At 40.0% G+C, this 22,327-nt stretch overlaps 1 protein-coding gene across 1 annotated transcript in view; it reads right to left on the bottom strand.

Annotated features, from left to right (window-relative positions):
* Positions 1-12,511: 12,511 nt before the first annotated feature.
* DTNA (dystrobrevin alpha) overlaps positions 12,512-22,327 on the bottom strand; it is a 204,161-nt gene continuing 194,345 nt past the window's right edge. The window contains exons 19-23 of the mRNA XM_081253018.1: positions 21,199-21,358; positions 18,642-18,731; positions 17,010-17,178; positions 14,564-14,696; positions 12,512-12,566 (exon numbers count right to left, since the gene is read on the bottom strand). Of these exons, the coding sequence (XP_081109144.1) occupies positions 12,549-12,566; positions 14,564-14,696; positions 17,010-17,178; positions 18,642-18,731; positions 21,199-21,358 (570 nt within the window). The 3' untranslated portion in view covers positions 12,512-12,548. The remainder of the gene's footprint in view (positions 12,567-14,563; positions 14,697-17,009; positions 17,179-18,641; positions 18,732-21,198; positions 21,359-22,327) is intronic.

Genomic DNA, 22,327 nt, shown 5'->3' with positions numbered 1-22,327 from the left:
AATGCTTTTCATTCATATTACTATAAATTACTATGTGATTATATTTATATTTTATAATATGACTCTATTTGATCACACAATAAATCTGTAAAGAAATGAAAATAGGCATCCGTACCCTCAATGAGAATTTGGTTGGGAATGAGACGTTAAGCGACCTGCATAGGATCAAATACCGCAGCCTACCATCCTGTTCTCTTGATTCCCAGAACCACGTTATTTTTCAGTGTATCACCTGACTTCATGAAATGTTGACACCAAAACATAGTAATTCAACAGTTGGAATACAATAAAATGATTATATGTCATCCAGAGAAAGATCTGTAAGGTAGATCCTGGTTCTTCAACTCACCCAGTTCTGACCTAGGAAAAGAACAAATGCTGGGAGCATCATCACTTCTTCCTGTGGATCCGAGCAATGACACAGGCTGCATTCCTCTCTATCCGCCCCCTCCTCCCTCTTTGTTTTTGGCCTTTAAGACTGATTTTCACTTGACTTCAGTGAAGTGTTTTGCTTAATTCTGTTTTGAATTAACTTTGGGTAAAGTCTGTCTTATCCGTGAAACCTTAATTTCAAAGGAGTTACTTTTCCTTAAGCCACTGTTTTGTAGGTGACAACCAAACCCAAATGTTCTCTCCTTCCATCCATATTAAAAATGTTCACGGTGGTAATGAGTCATCTCATTCAAAAGTGGTTGTTGGAATTCCTGGCCCAGGTAGCTCACTCAAAATCCTTTCTTAACCAAATTTCTGAAGACTCAGTCAAAGCTGGTGAACAGAGAGTAACTATAGGATCCTGTGAAATCCCAGTTAGCCAACGAGGTGTCTGAAGTATAACTATTCTGTGAATAACGTGGACCTGCTTTGGGCCATAAAAAGTCTGGTGGCTTCTCACACTTCAAGGGAGTTATTCAGCAAATATTTGTAGATGGTAAACAGCATGACTGGAAATGTTTCTCTTTGGAATTTTATTTTATTTTCCCAAACATCTTTACAAATGTGTATTTTGTGGGATGTTGAGTATAAATATTTAAGAGACTCAGTGAAATGCTAGTTCTGAGCACTTCCGGCTTCCAACCTTTTGTTTGTTTTCCAGTGAGAATGTACAGTAATCCATTTCAAGCTCTGGCTTTCGTGGATTTAGACCAGGCTCCCCCAGAGGTAGGAATACCAGGGCAAGAATTAACCAGATTGTAATCTTTGTGCCTGGCAGTCTGACGTCACTTGTAGACTCTGCCAAACTTCCTTTGGAAGCAGATGTTCCTAGAGGGGGAATGCTAGTCACTTATCCTCTTATGTTTGTTCAGTAAGTGCTGATTCGTGGGAAATACAAGGATTTAGGTTATGGTTACAAATAACTCACAAGGAATATACGTTTTCAGAGAGAATAAACATGATTATTCCAGCACATATTTTCCTCTTTCCTGGCATTTCTCATGTTTTAATTCAAGCTTTCCCATCACCTTCCAGTCAGGGAGGACTTGTCATGTATTGTCCTTCCACAATCCAATAGCTCCCATGTCAATCTGTGGGTAATTTACAGATCTTAGTAATATTTTCTAATCACCAGTCTAACATTGAAATATAAACATCAAGCCCTCCTCCTTGTATTTGTAAATGCTCTCTTTTAGCCAAAAAGAGTGGAATTAAAACAAAAAAACCCCAAAGGGTCAGATCTGTTGATGATTTACAAACAAGGAAAACAGTGGGTCCCACCCATGTCAGCACTGTGATAACAATGGCCTTTGGTTGCTATAATGAATGGGTATGTATTGATGCATGTATTAGGAGAATATTGCTACTGATACAAAAATATCAAGATTTTTAATATATATACATATATATGTATATATATTGCATTCAAAGAATACACACTATTTGGAACATAAAGCTAAGTAAAACTGATATAAGACTGATTTATACTTGTGTAAGTCTACAGCCCCAGATTTCTTTATTGGCAATTGCTATTGAACTGAATGAGTAATTCTGGTAAGGATGAAATTTCAGTCAGAGGTGAACTTGAGGCAACTGCTGAAGCATCTCTCCCAGGAAGTGGTAGGGACCTTTCATGTAATTTGTGGTGTGTTCTATAGTTTCTTTGGGTCACCAGAATTTGCTTATTACATATTTCAAACTTTCAATTATTTAGAGAATTTAAAAGAAAATATGTTAGAACAAGTTTCTTCTGGAAATTACACTATAGGGACGTTCTATAATGATATACAAATCCTACTATATGTTAGTAGCTATTCCAGAAATATTGAGGTGGTGCTTTTTATCATTATTTATTATTATTATTTTTTAATCGAACTACAGTTGATTTATAATGTTGTGTTTGTTAGTTTCTGGCGTACAGCAAAGTGATTCAGTTATACCTATGAAGTGGTGCTTTTTATTTTATTTTATTTATTTATTTTTTACATCATGAAGTGGTGCTTTTTAAATGGAGAACACAAGCTTTTACAGAATGTATTTGATTCAATAAATGGAAAAATCTCTAAGAGGCAGGTTGCAGTTTCCTCTGTAGAGTCCAAGCTTATATGGTTATTTCCAGAGTCTGTTCCAACACCCCATTGAGATTACAGTGGAGAGAAAGGATAGAACAAAGAAATGGCGAAAACAGGGCTACCTTAGGCCCCTCCCTCTGATCTCATGTCTAAAGAATTTGATTCTGCTCTTAGATGAACTGAAAAATGTCCTCTTTTCAAAGAAATGGGAGGGCAAGTTAATGACCTGGTCAAAATTTCTGAGGTAGCCTCAAGAATATGTGGATTCACAAAGTCAATCACTGCCTTAAAAAAAAAAAAGCAGCTCACTATCAGCTATGCCAAAATTCAACTTGACTTTTGCAGATTCTCCTCAGCATCTAGATGTTTGAACAAGTCTTATCCATAGGTTTTCTCATTTCAGAAACCCCCAAAGTGAATAAACCCACGGATGTTCTCATTTTAGTGAATTCTGCAGTTAATGTCATCCTGGAGGGGCATCAGAATGCAGTCCTGCTAAACATTAAAATTTTGACTAGAAAGATACCTTCATGGTAGAATAAGCATTTTCTGTTCTCTAAATGTCCCACTGTAGGAGAATATCTTACTTGCTTTACGATGCAGAAGTCACCTGAGACTTATTCCTGCCTGATGCTGGAGTGTCTCTTTGCTTGCTTTCTTGGGCGATCAGTCCCTCTGATTTGACTGGGACTGAGACATTTCTCAGGACTCTTGGCTTTCAGTGCAAAACTGGGTCAGTCTCAGGCAAACTGCTGACTCACTTTCTGAGAGGAGTCCTGGCTCTGTTATCAGGTCTTTTGCAGCCCGGAGATCAGCATACAAATCAGCGCCTCCACTTCTCAGAACCAGCATCACTTCCATCTGGCTGTGGAGCACAGGCGTGCCCCACAGCTTCCTACTTCCGGTGCTTACCAGAGTCTATTCCAGATAGACTTTCACCTCTTCCAAAGCTTCCATTAAAAGTCCTGGCTGTGACTACTGATATTTAGGAGAGTAGCCTGAGGAATGGTGTGTCTTCCTTATTTTTCAATATCTTCTATATTTATTGCTCAGCTACTTTGTACGAGGCATTGGGTTCGGTGATGTTCTACATGAATGCGGACCCTGCTCACCACCAGCGTGGTGTCTGGTAAGACAAGTAACCAAGCAATTATTTACAAAGCTTAATCCTTTCATCAGGCCAGGCCAGGATGAGGCTACAGTGTTGGAATAAATTCTGTTAGTTTTATACTACTCACCATCACAGATTTGCAATTTAGCTTTATGCTAAGTAGTAATATGAAAAACAACTTTGCCCTTAAAAATTTGTTTTTAAAGGTTATACTCCATTTACAGTTATTACAAAACATTGGCTCTATTCCCTGTGTTGCACAGTATATCTTGTAGCCTATTTTATACCCCAAATTCTGTACCTCCCACACCTCCACATTGCCCTCCCCCCACTCCTCACTGGTAACTACTAGTTTGTTCTCTATATTTGCGAGTCTGCTTCTTTTTTGTTATATTCACTAGATTGTTGTATTTTCTAGGTTTCACATGTAAGTGATATCATACAGTATTTGTCTTTGTCTGACTTATCTCTCTTGGCACAATGCCAAGTCCATCCATGTTGCTGCCAATGGCAAAATTTCATTCTTTCTTATGGCTGAGTAGTATTCCATTATATATATATAGATAGATATATACCACATCTTTATCCATTCATATGTTGATGGACACTCAGGTGGCTTCCATATCTTGGCTATTGTAAATAGTACTGCTATGAACTTTGGGGTGCATGTATCTTTTTGAATTAATGTTTTTGGTTTTTTTAGCTATATGCCCAGGAGTGGAATTGCTGGGTCCTATGGTAGTTCTGGTTTTTTAAGGAACCTCCTTAATGTTTTCCATAGTGGTTGCACCAGTTTACATTCTCACCAACAGTGTATGAGGGTTCCCTTTTCTCCACCTCCTGACTTTGTGCTTTTTTAGAAAAAAAGAAAATTGAAGACTGTCTCTTACACCACTTAATGTTTACAGTACGTACAGAGACCCTGTACGTACTGTACAATGTACAGTACCTGTACTGTACAGTACTGTACAATGTACTGTACCCTGTACAATGGCGGGAAAAATGTGTCTTTGTTGTTGAACAAGTATGCTCGTTTGTAGTGGACAGTGAGAAGTAGGAAGTTATGTTTTACATGCGGTTTTCAGTATCTTTTCTTTAGTTTAGGTTTTCTGGTAAAATTATACTCTTCTTATTATCCTGTTAAAATATTTGAATCCTTCTACAACAAAGAGGCTTCTCGGCTCTCTTTGCAGTAGAGGGGAAACATTACTCTTTTCTCATGCACTAACTCCCCAAAGCCAGCATTTTTAAAAGGACTATAAAGGGTTTTGTTTTTCGGAGGACCATTGTTCCCAAGTTGGCTACAAACCGGGACAAGGTTCTTGCCCTAAGCTGCTCCAGTGTTGGACAACCAGACCTGCCCCATTACTCCTGACTATGCCAGTGAAGTCTTAGGGGAATGTTTTGGGTTGTGCTGGTTCTTGGTGTATATCACAGTCTTGCTTCAGGATCTGATGTCTTAGAAAAAAATTTGATACTGAAAATCTCTTTTCACCTTTCTATTGCCTCCCAGTTCTCCTTTACTAGCTCAGATAATGTTTAGAACAAAAAATTCGTAAACTTTATTATGTGTTGCTAGGGCAACCAGAAGACAGCAGTAGGACTTAAACCAAAGCCAAGGAATTGAGCACAACTCCTTGGATGAATCTTAGTCTTGACCAATGCCAGATCTAGCAGGGGTGAGGTGAAGTCTTCATAGCCCTGGATAGAGGGAGAAGCCTAATTTCAGAAACTCCTCCGAAAAGTGCAGCTTCTTCTCAGAAGTGGGAAATATCTTGTGTTTTCCCTCTGTTTCTTGTTTGATGGCATGCCTAGTCTTCTTTCCATCTCAGCCTTGTCTGCAGATATTTTCAGAACAAAGGCAGCTCCCTAGGTTATACTTCTGGAAGACTAAGCACTCCTCAAATGGGTATTGTGAGGATTAAATGTAAATAAAGCAGTTTCTTCTAAAGTTGTAAAGGATTACACAAATGTTAGTTATTTTTTCCCAGTATTTGGAATTTGGGGGAGAAAAGAAAGAAGAAAGAAGAGGAAGAGAAGAAAGGCGAGGGTGTATGGATTTATGTTAATTACAACAGGGCTTTCCCTGAGCAGCAGAATAGTATCTCATTAAAAAAAACCCTGCATCCCCAAAGGCAGGAAAAGGTGAGGTATTTGGCTTCAATTGCTTGATCCTCAATGGGTGGTCCATGCTTCATGCTGCAAATACTGACTTGTCCTCTTTCTCCTTAGAACAGACTAACCTCATGTTGCTTTAGGAAATTCACTGAAACAAAGGAACAAAATACACAGGCTATAGTGTTTTTAAAAAGATTTTTTAATGAAGAAATAATTCCATTCCAAAATATAGACACACAATTAAATAGTTTAATCACTTCAAAATATAACATGTCCCCAGGAGGTTCCAACACACACACATACACACAAAACAATACTTAACAGCAATACAAAAAACCCATACAATAGTAGTTTTGTTACATACCAATGAATGTTGTGAAATCTTTAGTGTCTCTGAACTGGTTATTTCAAATGGTGTCAAATTACAGTAGTCATAATTAAAAATGTCTTATAGTTAATTAGCCTCAGGATGTGATACTTCTGATTTGTTCCCCCTCTTTTTGGTTCAAAGGTAAAAATGCCCTTTCTTCTGAGGACACGGTGGAGTTCTTGTTTGTGGCTCCTTGAGCGGAATTGAACCAAGGTGATTGCAGCAACCAAAGGCTGCCGGATTTACGTCTACCTACAGTTAACAGCCAAGAACTAATAAGGGTGGACAAAGATGATCAAAATAAAAGCAGACGTCAGTGCTAAATTATGATGCAACAGTCTGGCTCATGCATATAAGAAAATACATAGTATATCACAACAAAGGCCACACTCTTATGTAGTTCAGTTCACATTACTACTAACAAATGAACCTTCCCTGCCTTATAGTAGATCACTCGAGAATCCATTTTTCACCATCTCCAGCACATCTCCCTCTGACCAACCAAATTTACCCCAACTTCCGTCCTGACCAACCACAACTGATTCCTGAATCCCCTACAGTAGATTTCACCCTCCTCTCTCCCTCCATTACATGGCCCCGTGGGGGAGGGTTGGCTGTGTTAGACCAGTGCTCATTAATAGGCCAACATCTCTAATGGAGGTGGATGTGCAATTCATCGTGGAACAAGAAAGAAACAACCCCCGCCAGACGGAATTGGATCTAACGGACAGGACAGGTGGCACCTGCTGGGTTTGCACTTAGAACAGGCCCCAAAAGTAGATTTGGAGAGCCAAGGAAAGAAACCCACCGCAAACCACAAAAACCCAGAACAACACACGCCATTTTGTCTCGGTTACAGGACAGGGGTGCTTGAGTCTGGTCTCATTGCTGACGTGGAGCTAAGAGAAAGAAAAGGTGGCTGGTTAGTCAGGAATTGGTCATTGGCAGCAGTTTCCAGAGTCCTTGCAATGGCTTTGTACGATGGTTTCGACAACCGTGTGATGGAGTTGGCAATGAATGCTATGACGGGGGAAGGTTATTGGCAGAACAGTTCAAACCTTAGACAAACGTTTTGATGGAGAAACACAAAATGACAACATCTCTCAGCTCGGTCCAGTTGGTGGCTGAATGCCACCTGCAGGGTCAGGGTTCTGAGTTCAGGAACTGCCCGGCTATGATTGAGAGCTGACAGCCATGTAGGTAGCTGGGATGTAGTGGTTTTAAGTACTGAGTATGAGGCACCAGTGGCCACCTGCTCCATCTAGAGAGGCACGGGTTCACAGAGGATGGGCAGTGGAAAAGAGATGAACATTAGGATATACCAACAAAATCCGCAATAAAATCCATCTGTGCAAAGAAATCTGAGAACTGTGCAGTTGTGTCCCTTTGGTGTCAGCCTGTTCTCAGGGACATTTGTCAGGCTGGTTCTCCCGAGGGAAATACGATTAAGTGCATCAGTGGGCAGACTGGGCTCCTTGCTAAAGCTAACCAAGAGCTTTACTATCCCCAAGGCAAGTGATTTTGTTCCACAGGGCAGCCAAGGAGGTGGTTTCTGACCCAGTGCAGAGACATGAACATCTTAGAGCTCTCTGGCGAGGAAGCTGGAAGATGTCAGGATGTCTCTTCTCAGCTGGGCACCCACCAGCTACCGACTCTGGGAGGTGGCAGGTTTTTGCCAGCCCTGGAAGCAAAACCGAATAGCTGAAGCTTTGAGGCTTGACTCAGAATCTTTCTTGCTTATTCTGAATAAGGCCTTTTCAGAGATTTTATTACACAACTTTATTCTAAAGCAGTGGTTCTCCAACTTCGGCATGCATCAGAATCACCTGGAGGGTTTATTCAAACACAGATTGCTGGGCCCCAGCCCCAGAATGTCTGATTCCTTAGGCCTGGGTTAGGGCCTAAGAATCTGCATTTCTAATAAATTTCCAGGTGATACTGACGCTGCTGGTCCAGGGACCACACTGTGAGAACCACTGTTCTAAAATGATGTTCTCTTCTTTCTCTTAAAGGAGAAACAGGAATCCAGGGAAGCTGCCAATTTAAGGATAATGTATCTACTATGTTGTAGGATGTTTATTTCATCAAATCTTGAAACGAGTAGATTATTTTTTCATTTCCCCAGAATCTCTAAGGGAGGTCTTTAGCGCTCCCCAAAGAGGGCCCTCAGAAAGGACCATCGACAGAGACATTCATTCTCCCTTCCTTGTCAGTTCTTTTGCACATTAGCTTTTCACGGAGTGCAAAATCCCAACTCCACTTAGAAGAGCCTGTTTCCTCTCACGTGACCAGAGGAGGCTGCATGCAGAACACCAGGTAGCCAGCTAAGGCAATACACATTCAGAAAGAAAAGAAGGGCGAACGTTTGCAAGCGCACTTTAAGCCTGTACATTTAAAGCTGAAAGGCGTCCAAACGACCTGATAGAGGAACTTGCGGATGAGCGGTGCTGTTAGAAACATGCTCCCTAAAGCTAAACCGAGAGGAACCAGCCCGTGGAAGAGCAGAGATAACTTGAGTCCATTGGGGGGATCTTATGGCACCTGTGGTTTATAAACAGCTTTAGTAATGAGTATTTCAAAACAGAGTTCACAGTTTTTAAGAAGATCTGTGCTGATTTTAAAAACTAGATTCTATATAATTTGAATGTTGCCTGTTTTTTTGGGGGGGAATACGATCTCTATTTGGAAAAAAATATTTACACTAAACTCTATGGCTGACTGGTTAGAGTATCTTGAAAGAAAACAACCCCAAGATGCAAAGAAGCCCCAAAGACTGGATTCTCCTGGTGTGTTTGGTGCAAGCCTCTGCTCTCAAGAGACTTGGAGACAAGTGCAGACCATGCAGGCCAAGGGCCCTTCTTGGCTTTAGGGCTCTGAGTCTGTACCCTCAGGAACCAAATCTTTCGGGCTTAGTGAGTAATTGCAAGTGGTTGTTTTTCTCCAAATGCTGTGGAAAAAAAAAAATGTACAGTGTATGTAATCAATTGCTTTTCTAAAATCTCAGAGAATTCAGAAATCAAACTCCTAGCTATAAACAGTACTAATATTATCGTTGTAAACTGACCAGGGTCAATATCATGTGCAAAGGTTTAAGATGCTTGTTAATACTGCCGTTGTGAGTAACAGCAGCGCAGGATTTCAGCCTGTGTTTTCATTTTGAGGCATGAGACATGTTACAGAAGATGTAGCTGATAAGTTAGCTTTGAACAGAAGTCTTTTTTTTTTTTTTCCTTCTCAAAACACACATCTATGAACTACAAATCTGAGAACAAAAAGTTAGCTGCGCTATAGCCAGCAGAACACGTCTTTAGGGGCAGGGGTCTGTCGGGAGCTGCTGCGTGTAGTGGGTCCTCTCTTCTGTGAGGTGAGGCTGCTGCCAGGCTGCCGTCTTCTCCTCTGTAGGGGTGGGTGCAGCTCTGTCCATCACCAGTTCTCATGTTACTTTCATCTGTCTGACTATAGCTTGCCTGGGAATAAGCAATGTGTAATTTTTTTTAAAGATGGTAACTGCTCTCTAAATTAGGGTTATGAAGCTTAGCATCACCCCTTCCCCCCCAACACACACACACACACACACACAGACACACACACACACACACACACCCTCTACTTTCTTCCTCTGACAATCAGGAATGAACGTCCTGGGACACTGTGGGCTACCGCACTTTCTGAAAGAAGAGAGGACAAGAATCCTCCATGCTGAGTCTCTTGCCTAGTTGGTACCTGAGGCGTTTGGAGGGTTAAACAACGTAAACAGAAATATTTGTGCTGTCCTTTGGACAAGGAGATGAGAGCACTGACTCACCATCAGAATGCCATGCTAATTAAAAAAAAATCCACTTTGTTCTTCCAACCCTCCAATTTCTGAAGTTAGGATGTGGCCGGTCAAGGCACGCAGAGTACCATGTGGCCAGAAGGATGGAAAAGGGACCAACCCAAGATCCGAATGGGCTAGAATGGGATTTTTGTGGACTCTAATTGAGTGCTAACCTTTCTGTGTACTGTTTCTTCTAATGTGGCTAGTTGAAAAGCAATAAGTCAGGTTTCACTCTATTCACTCTTGTTAGTGTATTGGTGAGTGCCTATTTATCTTCAGAGAGGCCTAAGGCTCTTCTTGGGCAGAGGATGGGTCTTCCATGTCTCTGATGTTTCACTTTTTGCCCTTTAGTCATGTAGGGCTCTGCCTGGTGGATGCCTAATTGACTCTGAGCTGCTGAAATCGGCTTTAGGACCCTTGCAGAAGAGATGCATATACTTTGGGATAATTTCTGGTCTTGTAGTGTAGCCAGAAAGTCCAAACAAATAGATTTCAACAGATGAATTGTTCTACAATTTCAGCTGTATTTCTTGGCTACACCAAGAAAAATTACAGTAGGGTAAAACTAGGTGCAAAGATGAAAAGCTACTAGTTCCTACAGTGTTCTACCCAGTCTTAAATGAATTTTGTCTGATTTGCTGATTTAGTGACAGGCTGGTTTATATTTAGAGTTCTGTGGGATGCCAGCTAGGTAGGTAAGGATGCAGTAAGCAGCAGAGGCCACAACTGTTTTAACTATTCACTGCCAAACTGGCAACAGAAGATTTAAAAAGGGCCCAAGAACTTTCAGAGTACTGAAATCTCTGGCGTTTATGGACAAGAACCAAATACCACTTTTTATCTGGGTTTATGTCAAGGGCATTTCATTAGGCTTTTAGAAAAGTATATTTTTCTAAGAACTACCTACTGATGTTTAAATAATGTGCAGAACAAAAATGATCAAATTGCTGGAGCTCAGAGAAAGAAAATGCTATGAAAGGAAAAGGCTTGCTCCTTTGGGACTAGATTTGTTATAACTGGACTGAATATTTTCAGAAACAGCTCCTGGGAATTTTTCACTGCAGTCATCATGAATCAGGAGAACATGTGGGGTAGCATTCTCAAATCCAAGGGAGGCAGACTAAAATGCACTCAATAAGATCCTCCCTTTTATACCAAGAGGGCCTCACAGCTCAAAAAATATATTTCATAATATCAATTACACTTTAATTTTTACTTGCTTAATCTTAACCTGAGGACCAAGACAGGAGGTCAGTAGTGCTTGAACTAGAATGTATTCTTTACTAATTGATATGTCATTTAGGAGATATATATCGCTTTTTCAATTTAGCAGCCAGAGTTGAGTTTCCTATCAACTGCACTATTCCATGGGTGGGAAAAGACAGTAGAACTAAAGTGGATACAAGTCCTTGGGACCGTGCATCCAGATGACCATAAGAGGTGTATTAGGTTTGAAGTGGGACATCTAAATGGCCATTGGCTGGAGCCAGAGAAGCCATTAAGTCTCATGGGACAGTGTAGCTGAAGGTATATCAAATCATTGCATGAAGCTGAGTCCCAGCCGTATTTACACAATTAGAGCAAGCAAGCTAGTTCTGAGTCCTGGGGTCTCTCATACACTCATATAATAATTATAGTCACTCCCAGGGACTGAATTGCTTGTAAAGCACGGAGCATAGTGCTAGGCATGTATGTGTGTGCTCAGAATAAAATGATAGTGCGTCTGCCACTATGTTAAGCTCTTTAAAAGCTATATCTCAGTGAGTACAACTCCTCCATGAGGTAGGTATTGTGATATATGTTGTACAGAGGGAACAGAGGCTCAGAGAAGTCTAGTAGTTTGTCAAAGATTATGCTGCTAAGATTTGATGGAACTCATATTTGAAATCAGTCTATTCGAGTCCAGGGCCTAAGCTTCAGACTACTATAGTGAAGTGATCCTGCCAATCGAGGGCTATTCTCTTTACATTAAAAAAATTACTGAGGATTTCCCATGTATTTAGGTAGATCCTTAAAGCTGGGGGACCACATGCCACAGAAATGATATCTGAAATTAAATTATATCTTGCTGAATTCCACAATGGATTTGAATCAGCTGTTCTAAAACCATAAGGCTGTAGAAGCTTTCCTCTCTGTTTTTGCTTCTTTTGTTTTCTTTAATAACACATGCTTTTGCTTTCACTAGTTAAGGTACACACTTTGATCTTTTGGGCCCTGAATACAGCAGGACTAAGGAGCTGACTCATCTCTGCAAGTGCTGAGCAAGCCTGGACTTTTCTCTCTCAAGTGCTAGAGAGGCTGAAAACTTGGATGCGGTTATGGATCAGTGTTATGGCTTCACAGCTATGAATTTCTGGGGCATCTTTGGTATTATTGAAATTTCTGTGCCAACTTTCCTAATTAATAGAGTAAAAAGTCAACTCCCAAGGTTGCCTGACAAATCTCCACTGGATTATAATGAAATGCTTCATAGACGGGGAAGGAGGATATTTTATCATAGAGAAAACCTAAGAGAGAGTGATTGTGAATATAGGTTACAAGTTATCAGAATTCAGTGTACAGTGGCCATGTTTCCTCCTAAATAAGAGGATACTTACTTGAGAGGAGAGTGATAAAAGGATATTGCATTCAACCTTGCAAGCTGACCTGTGGGTGACAAAGGACACAAACAAGAAAGGTGACATGTCATGTCTGTGATGTAGTCAAGCTGGTGAATTATTTGGTTGGAAGCCATGCAGAAAGACAGAGAGAGAGAAAGAAAGAGAGAGACAGTCCAAGGAATGAAAGTAACTTTCTGGCCCATCCAATAACCATACGCTCATAGAGCAGTCAAGGAAAACCACTTCGACCTTCTCCAGGGCATATATCTTGAGTGGGGACACACAGGCCTATTATCTCTCAGCCCTTTTCTTTGTCTTTCCCTTGAAGTCACTGGGTGTGGAAAGGAAAGGAGAGAGAGAAGGAGCTTAACATCTACCAGAGACGGCACGAACTCCAATTGGAGCTGATGCTATTAATAGAATTTCCCTTCATTTTGGTCACATCAGGTTAAAGTCCTAAGTCATTAAAATAAATAAAAATCTAATATCTTATATGAAATGACTCTCTTTTAAAAAAAATCTAGAATTTCATTTACTGTGGTCACCAAAATCCAGAAACTGATATGGGCTCAAATAGGGAGGTCTAACAGGCACCTCTAACAGCATGAACAGGAATATTGATTATTTCACCACCTTTCTCTCTCCCTCTATGCAGCAGAGCCAAATGAGATACGAGTAGGAATGCTATCCCTCAGAGTTCCCACAGACACCTTGGAGCTTCATCCAGATTAACTTCCTTCCACGGATAGGCCATAGAAGTCGCAAAGCAAGAACGTCCTCCATGGTCTGCACTCAAGGCAACTTTGTTTCTGTAGCGGTAAAGTACGGCTTTACGTATCTGGTAACTGTTTGTTTTGTTTATCTAGGCCTACATTGTAGTTGCTTCTGAAATGTGGCTGTTAAACTGAAAAGGCTAATGGAACATTCCAGAGAGGCAAAGCTTCTGTGTTATATTGTCAAGATGGGGTTGGTGGGCTTCCCTCTTGCTCTATTCTTCTTGGGAAGATATTTCCAAACAATCTATAAATATATGAGAAGGAGAAGATAATTTATTTTCTCTGCTTCTCTTTCCTTCACTAATAGAGAAAGAGAGGGCTACTGCCAATCTAAGACAGTGGAAAAAGCTTGTCTGGCCATCAGACAGAAAGCCTGACATGATAAAATAACCCCCGGGGTCTGGGACGCAGCAGGTCTCAACGAGCCAAATACCCCTGAACTCCCAGAACCCCAACAAGACACAGAGAAGGGAAACATACAAGAAAAACAAACATGACAGTAGAACAATCTCCATGGGGAAAATGCACCCCCTTAAGGATGAGTGGCTAATAACACTTATTTCCAATTGCATGTGTTATGTCCAGTGACTTCTCAGATGGATTAATAAGCTCCAGTACATATGACAATCTGCCCAACCACACCCTGCTGAATGTGGGCCTACAGTTCCCCTAACATTTCTTGGTGAGGTTTGTCACTCTTTATCTTCTTGACATTTGATATAAGGCAGGCAGTGAGGGAAGCTGAGGACAAATGATTCAAGGGAGGAGGTATATTTATGTTTAGTCAGTTTCCTTGAGCCTTGTTCCTGACAGTCATCCTACAGTATCCATGGGGGATTAGTTTCAGGACATCCCCACACAGCAGATACCAACATCCACAGATTCTCAAGTCCCTTAGAGTTGAACCTCAGTATCCACAGATTCTGAATCTGTGGATATGGAGGGCCGACTGTATCTTTTCTTAAAAAGCATTTTCCTAATGATTTTGGAGGATCATGGACTGTTAGTCACCATGTTTCCACTAATGTGGAAGGCCTCTTTTACTTTCCAACTCAGAATTCATAGGAATTCATGGTGAGTGACAGCTATAAGAAGTATTTAACATTTTTCCTGTCTGGAATTCATGGACTAAGGAGTTCAGTCAGAATATTCCAGAAAGGGAGTGTGGAAGGAAGGAGAAGGCACCGAATTTTGGAGTAATGGAAAAGACCCAGCTACTGAGGGGCTGGGGCAGGAGTGATAAAGGATGTGGGCCAGCTCTTGGTACCTGGTAGGCTTCGTCCTGTAGCTTCTGTTTCAGGTATTCCTCCATCTTCAGCTCATTCTCCAGCTGCCGGACAGAGTCATCTTCATAGTTCTCATCCTCTGGCCGCACATATGGGTCCCCATCTTCTGTAACCCTGGGAATCAACCACAGTGGGAGTTTCAGAGCAAATCTTAAAGGAGAGTATGAGTGGAATTCCTGTGCTAGCTGTAGTTCTGGGCACATATTTATTTAGTCCTTCAATTCACTTCTTTGCTTCAATTCACTTCAATTCTGTCTCTTCTTTGACATAATGAAAAAAACTTTTAAAAAGCTTTGGAAGTTTGGAGAAATATATGATCAAGGTGTTCTCACAGACAATTTTTCTATGGCAATCTGGTGATCACTGTCCTCTATGTTTTCCTAGGGTTAACAGGAACGAGCTGACCTTTAAATGTCTGTCATTCCTAAAAAGGGTAGGCTTATCCTTTGAGAGGACATAATTTTTCCAATTTGGGGGCTTAAAAAAAATGGAATCCAAGAACACTTTCTATAAGGGAAGTAAGCCCTCTAGCGAAATAATGATTAGGACATTTGTTCATAATTTAACCCTCTTTGTGTTATGCATGTACATAGGCACGTGCACCCATGTGCTTTATTCCTGTGGTAGAGTCAAGTCACTCTCATCGATCAGCTAATCGATGTCAGGAAGGCTAATACTCTAACCCATAGCTCTTGATCTTCAAAATTTATACTAGCTCTGAACTTAAGAAATCCATTTAAATTGTCCAATTCCACTATGAAATAAATAGATAAGAATGATATCATTCACTAAATGTGTGACTCTCTCCATCTATTCATCCCAGTATATATAAAGCTGTTCCTGGGACTGAACATAAATTCACAACCTAAAGCATATGACTAAAATATTCTCAGGCTAAAACACAGTACATGTTTAGATAGTACAGATATTAAAATATCCCCTAAAATGAAAAGAGTGGTCAAGTAGAAGTTTCTGGGTTGGAACTTAAATGCCAATATTCATGTTTATTTATATCTGTACGACATGTCCTCGTTATTTTTAGAGGTTTGGGGTCAGCCTAAATAGGTCTGCGAGGCCTCTATGAACTTTCCCTTCCCAAGCCCCACAGCCATGTTTGTAGCTGGTCCTGCCACCAGTGTACCAGGGACAGCAGATGGAGTGGCCTTAGTTACAGTTTTGGACCTTAGGATTGGATCAAGAAAATTTTAGGTAACCACCATGTAAATGCTTAATTATAAAAAAATCAAATGGATTTGTATTTATCAGACTAAACTGATAATTAATTCACCAGTTTGAATAACAAATAAATCAAATAATTCTAAATTATAGAGGAAAGAACAAGAAAGCAAACTGAAGTTAAAAGCAGCAGCTTCCTGCTACGTAAAATTATAACTGTTTTGTTTTGATCTTATGCTCTGCCTTTTCACAGCTGGCTTTCAAACCATGTCTATTTATAATTCCCCATTATTACTGGCCTTTTACTCACTGCTTGGATGGAGAGCCAAAACACCAGAAAGGCCTCTGGTTAGTTTCTTCTCTGGGTCTTTAAAACAGACAGTTTATTTTTATAGACTCATCTGCAGTTCTTCTCACATTAAGCACCATCACCCTTCTGTAGTTTTTTTTTTGAACTGTTCATCAATTCTCTTTTCCAGAATTTGGGTGAGCCCCTGCCCACATTTCTTAGTACTCCGCTTACTTCACTTCCTTCATTTTACCCTTTTCCCTCCCAAGCTTGGCTCTGCAGTTCTGTCCTAGCTTTTTGCCTTTGTTTCTCAGCTTTGGTTTTCTCTGCCTGACTGCTTTGAGCTGATCCAACGTCACAGAAATTCTAGTGGCTACGTGAGTGATTCTACTGGCTCCTGTCAAGCTACAGAAGACTAACTGGGTGAAAAATCTTTGCAAAATGTCTTTTGAAGGTTAGGTTTATACATATTCAATAATTCAAGCGAATTGGACTTCTTTATAATGAGACTTTGTACATTTAGTTATTTTAATCACAAGTGCGTATATGATGCTGTTTACACCCACTTTGAACAGAGACGTCTCTAGTATCACCAGGTCCTTTAAGAGCAAATCTAGTAAATTCAGGAGATAGGATGATTTATCTCCTGAACTAGTCTATGAGCCCTGGGAGGGTGGGAGAGATTTTTGACACTATTTTGTATCCAATTAGCACAGTGCCTTGGGCAAGCCAGGCTCTCAATAAGTACTGGTTGGTTTTTGTTATGATACTCTGGAAATTGTTAGGGGGAAAAGTCACAACGACAAATTGAAATGTAGCACCCTTCTACCTTTTCTGGCAGAAAAGGAAACTGAATCATTCCTTTCCAAAATAAAGACGTAAGCAACCATGTTTTCATTTTCCTATGCTCCCTGCAGAGTGTTCTGTTACTGAGAAAATACCCCCAAGCAGAAGATACTTACACGTCGCCACGCATGGCACTTGGGGTAGCTCCACTGTGAAGGTACCCGGGTTTTCGGGCATGGATTTGCGCTAGAAAAGCCTTTTCAGAGGTTGGTGATGGGACCAGATCTTCAAACTGAGTCCGTGCAAATTCAGAATCCACGTTACTCTCAGTTTCACTCCCCGCCTCTATTAGGTACAATTGAAGAAGTGAAGAATGACCTAGATTTTTTTATGATTGATTGGCAAATAAAGGGCTAGGCTTAACATTAACCAACCTATGCTGATTAAAACACTGACCAGTTATTGTACTAAGTCAAGTATGTGTTCGTTTTTTCTCAAAATGAGAATTGATACTGACATGAATTACCACAAAATCAGTTAGTATACAGTATTGTCTTTTTATCTCAATAATATAAGGAATCTTTGTCTTAATAACTGACTTAATTCTTGAAGCCATCTGTTTTTTCCCTCTATAAAAGTCTTTATTAAAACTGTTGTTACTTTTGCTTAATATTACTTTAATTTAGGAAACACAGACCTAAAATATTACATTCACTTAATATTTCAAAAAATTATAAGAGTATAAACTAATAGTCCTTGAAACGCCTACAATGAGAATAACATTTTTTAGTCATCATTTGCTAGGGCAGTGATTACATGCCATTAATCATGATGTATTAACTACTGTCATTTTTATCCTATTTGGTAATCTTAATCTAAAATAATAACAACAATTTTCATTAATTCTAATTATAGAGGTTTTACGAAATTTAAATCCAGATTTTTTTTTTTCTTTTTTGCGATACGCCTCTCACTGTTGTGGCCTCTCCCATTGCGGCGCACAGGCTCCGGACGCGCAGGTTCAGCGGCCATGGCTCACGGGCCCAGCCGCTCTGCGGCATGTGGGATCTTCCCAGACAGACCGGGGCACGAACCCACGTCCCCTGCATCGGCAGGCGGACTCTCAACCACTGCGCCACCAGGGAAGCCCAAATCCAGATTTTTTTTAACATTAAAGTTTTCTTTCTTATAGTTGTTGTAATCTCAATTATATGACCACAGTCCTTTCAAACAGATATCTTGCTAGGAGGGCTTTAAGGAATAGATGAGATGTATTAGTAACTGTTAAGATATTTATTTGCATATTCACGCTGTTAAAGTTTTTAAAACTCTGTGTAGTAGTATTAGGATGAAGAGTGCTGCAATTTTATGCTATTTATTTTCTTTGCAGATCTTTCTTTAGCGATATTGCAAAGGTAAATTTCAGTTTTGCTCCTTTCAAATAGCCATGCATTCCAAATGAACAAGTCTAAATTAGTAAATAAGACATTTGACCCTATAAAATAACTTTAGCATCATGTCACTTTGGGTCATGATATATTTAACAGTGGCTAACTTGGGATTCTGTATTTACAAGTCAATTTTAATATTTATTCTTTTCTGCATTTTTCAAACTTTGTGCATTGAGCATGTATTCATGATCTTCTCATTAGCAAAGTAGAAACGGTACTAAAAAAAATCTAATATCCAACAAACTATCACACAGACCTTTAAAAAATCTTTTTATACTTGACAATGAGCAGCTCTCTAACAGAAGTTATGGGTCCTTCTGCAATGAGAAGACAAATGAGAGGGGACCAGGGACTCACCGGAATTCAACTCTTTCACGAGAGAGGACATGGTGTTAGTGATCGAATCCGCTGCTACTAGTAAGTCATTCCTTAAATTCCTTCTTGAACCTTAAGAAAGAATGATAATGAAAAAAAATCAAAGCTTTCCTTTTCCCCAAATTTTTATGCTGTTTATCATTTCCATTGATATCCTAAAGCAAGAAAACGTCTAAGACTTTGGTTCATTTCCTGAAAAAAATACATTGTGCTTAGGCCAGTGGCCTTTGATATAAGAAGACATGGCAGCTGATGGGGATTCATATACTTTATTGTCCAAATTGGGACAATTTTACAAGAGAAAGGGGTGGTATTAATAACAAGACTGGGTGACCTGGCACAAACTGGGATGATCCCAGGTAAGCCAGCATGTGTGGTCATCCTTCTTCAGAATCACCTCACAGATGAAAAGTCTGGTTTTGCCATGAGAGCTGTGCCTTCCCAGCAGCTGCTACTGTTTCAGCCCTTACCTGGTGGCTGAGCACATCAGATTCTGATCTCCATCACCATAGCCTCTGTCTCCCATCAGGGCTCCCTGAGCTCCCCCTATCATTTCAGGTACCCCTTGGGAGTGGGAACCCTGTGCACTGTATGTCCCTAGAGTTTGTAAAAGGAGTGAGGATTCTTGCTCCTGCTGCCAAGACGTGGGCAGAAGATATATGTCTGGTACCCTGAACTGGAACTTAGACCATGTTTCTCTATGGTAGAGGAAGATTATTATGAGGCTTCCATCCCACTAAGGGTTAAAAGGGTATTTGTGGGCTGGACTGGGAGTGGGGCAAGGTGGATGTAGAGCAGAGGGCCAAATTCATAATGTCTTTGGAAAAAAGACTTAAGATTCCAAATACCTGACTTACAGATGAATTTATGCAGGATGAGCTGGGGCTGCTTAGATAGGTCACATTTCATTGTGATTTCTTAGTAAGTAAAACTAAATAAGTAAAATAATAAACACATGTAAATTTAAGAAATCAAAGTAGTTAGATAAAACAATAATTATTACAGGAAACTCAAATTGATTTAATATACTGTGAATTTCTTTAAGATTTAGGGAAAGGACACTTTTCCCTCTAAAAATTAAAAAAAGGAAATTATTTTGCATAACTTAAATTATACTTGTACAACTTTAATCATTTTATTTTTCAGGAGAAAACGCCCTGTAATGGATCTTCCTTTTTCCCTCAGAACAGAAAGTACATCATGCTCTCCCTTCAAAATGTAAGCTTTTATCCCCTATAAACAGCAGATGAGAGCATCTTTTTCCTCAGTCTCCCTGGATATTATTGATGTTAAACAATTTTTTTTGAATCTGCTAGGTAAAAGGTGATTTTGATTAAAATTTTTATTTCTACAACTATTTGTGAGATTGGACATCTTTATTGGCTATTTGTTTTTCTGTTGGTTCCTATCCTTCACCTATTTTTGTTTTAGGAGTGTCTTTTTCTGACTGAGCTGTGTGTGCTTTAAAGTATAACTGAAATTATGAAACTTGATTGCTACATATGCTGGAAATGTTTCCTCAAGTCTATTCTTTTGTCTTTTAACTGTTTATGTTTCTTTTTGTCTTAAAACTAGTAGTCCGATATGTCACTCTTTTCCTTAGATCTACATGTGAGGACCTGGGAGGATATCCACAATATACCGCTAATTCAAGGGAGATGCAAATTGCAGACCAAAATGCAATGCATGATTGAATTTGTGTGAAAAAAGAAGAGTCTATGTCCATAAAAGCACACTTAAACATAGATATTTATATAAAAGTGAAACGTTGAGAAGGGCCAAGCTGTTAATAGTGTTTACTTCTAGGAATGAGATTGGCAGGCTGAGGGTTGGCAGGAGGATTTATTTTTTTCTAATTTTCTACAAATTTAAAAGGTGATGACAAGAAAAAGTTTTATAAAGTGTTAAAATATTTCCAAATGAATAAGATCACTTACTTTGGGACCCCACTCCCACCCTGACACTCCACAGTACATAAGCAGAAGAGGCAGTGGTGGGAGAATGCTGTTTGTTGCTGTTTGTCATCTCACATCCCTCTTTGTCCTCTTCTATTGACTATGGAGGGCTAGCCTCGCAGCCCCATAACACAGAGGCAATGATTCAACTCTTTAAGCCATCTGGAAAATGACTAAGTATCCTTCTTGGTAGCCTCAGTGCTAAAGAGCTGGGATTGTTTACTCTCAATCTTGAGTTTGCTTTAATGTAAAGAGAAGAAAGGAGGAAATATCTTTCGGAATTTTAAAATGGATTACATTTATAAAATTTCCTGGAATATTGCTGAAAGGATTTCCCTTCCCTTAATGAGCAAAGGCTCATAAAAAAACAGGGCAGGGCAAGAGAAGCCAAAAGAAGATAAGATGGTGAAGGGAAGAACAGTGTAGGGAGTTTCTAAAATGTCTTGCAGGCCCGGCTCTGACACAAACCGTGGAATACCCTAGAACATCCACGGTGAGGCTCTGATAACTCTAGATCATGCAATCCTTGGCGACTTCTTTGCAACAGCAAAGCAGAACACACACACACAAATAAAGCCACTTACTTTGTGCAAACGCCTCCTGTACGTCTCCCCCTACCCCTGTGAGAGAGTCCTGAGGCGTGTGGGTCGGGGTGGAGCAGGCGGAAGCTGACCGGACAGGCATGGGGATGGGCCTGCTGATGGTGTGGCTGGGGGAGGAGCGGGGAGAGCCTGCCCCCTGGGTCTGGAGAGACAATGCAAGTCATTAATTGTTTTCGCAAGAAGATGCCAAATGCCCTTCCCAGTGCCTCAGTCAAATGTTAAAGACAGTGACAATGAAATTCCAAAGTAGGTGAAAATCCTAGGTAATTAAGATGGTAATTCTCAACCTGAGTTGCAGGTGCAGATAATTTAGGACCTTACTGTACATGATCTGAAGTTTTGGTTACAAACTGAAAGCTAAGAATATTAGTACTGCATTAATTGTTCTGTAATATAGATGTTTGCCCATGTAATGAAGCTACTGTTAAGCAGTGATAATTACAAGGTGTGTTTACGTTCTCCTTGAAGGAAGCTCTATATAGAATAAAAAGACATTAGGAGAACATTTTAAATATAAACTTGGAGACTGTTTGGGATGGATGTGGTTTACATTCTTCCTAAACTTTCAACCCGTCTTGTCCTGGCATCATCTGTAGAGGATAGTTTATAGTTTCAATCATGTCATGCCATATTGCATATGTTAAGTCTCAAATAATCAGATGAAGTGTAAATTGTTTAATCCCTGTTTTACAGTAAAAGTTGTCTTTGTCGAATTGCTCTGTGATTCAGGGATTCAAATGGGGAAGAGAAAAAAGAAATCCTGGTTTCTAATTTTTGGGTAATGTTTCCTGTAGGAATTGTCCTCTTCGCCTATGAAAAAGGCAAGAACAGTGGGATTTTAAAATGAGTAAAGAAAAAAGGAGAAAACAACTTCAAAGCCATTTATCTCCTCATTCCAGCCCTTGGCATGAAATAATTCTGAGGCTGTCAAACCTTGAATTTCGCAGCCTTGGTTCTACAATGAGGTCTCTTGGAAACATTTTCTGTTTTAATAATTAGTTTACAAAGGAAGTAAAGTCAGCACGAATAAGAAAATGTAAGAAGTGTATATACAACAGATTAGGTATTCACATAAATTCCACTCCAGTCCACTGGGTCTGGCCAGGGAGAG

This window comes from Mesoplodon bidens (assembly GCF_964165515.1).
Source record: "Mesoplodon bidens genome assembly, chromosome: 13".
Lineage (NCBI taxonomy): Eukaryota > Metazoa > Chordata > Mammalia > Artiodactyla > Ziphiidae > Mesoplodon > Mesoplodon bidens.
This window is presented reverse-complemented; position numbering and strand designations above follow the sequence as displayed.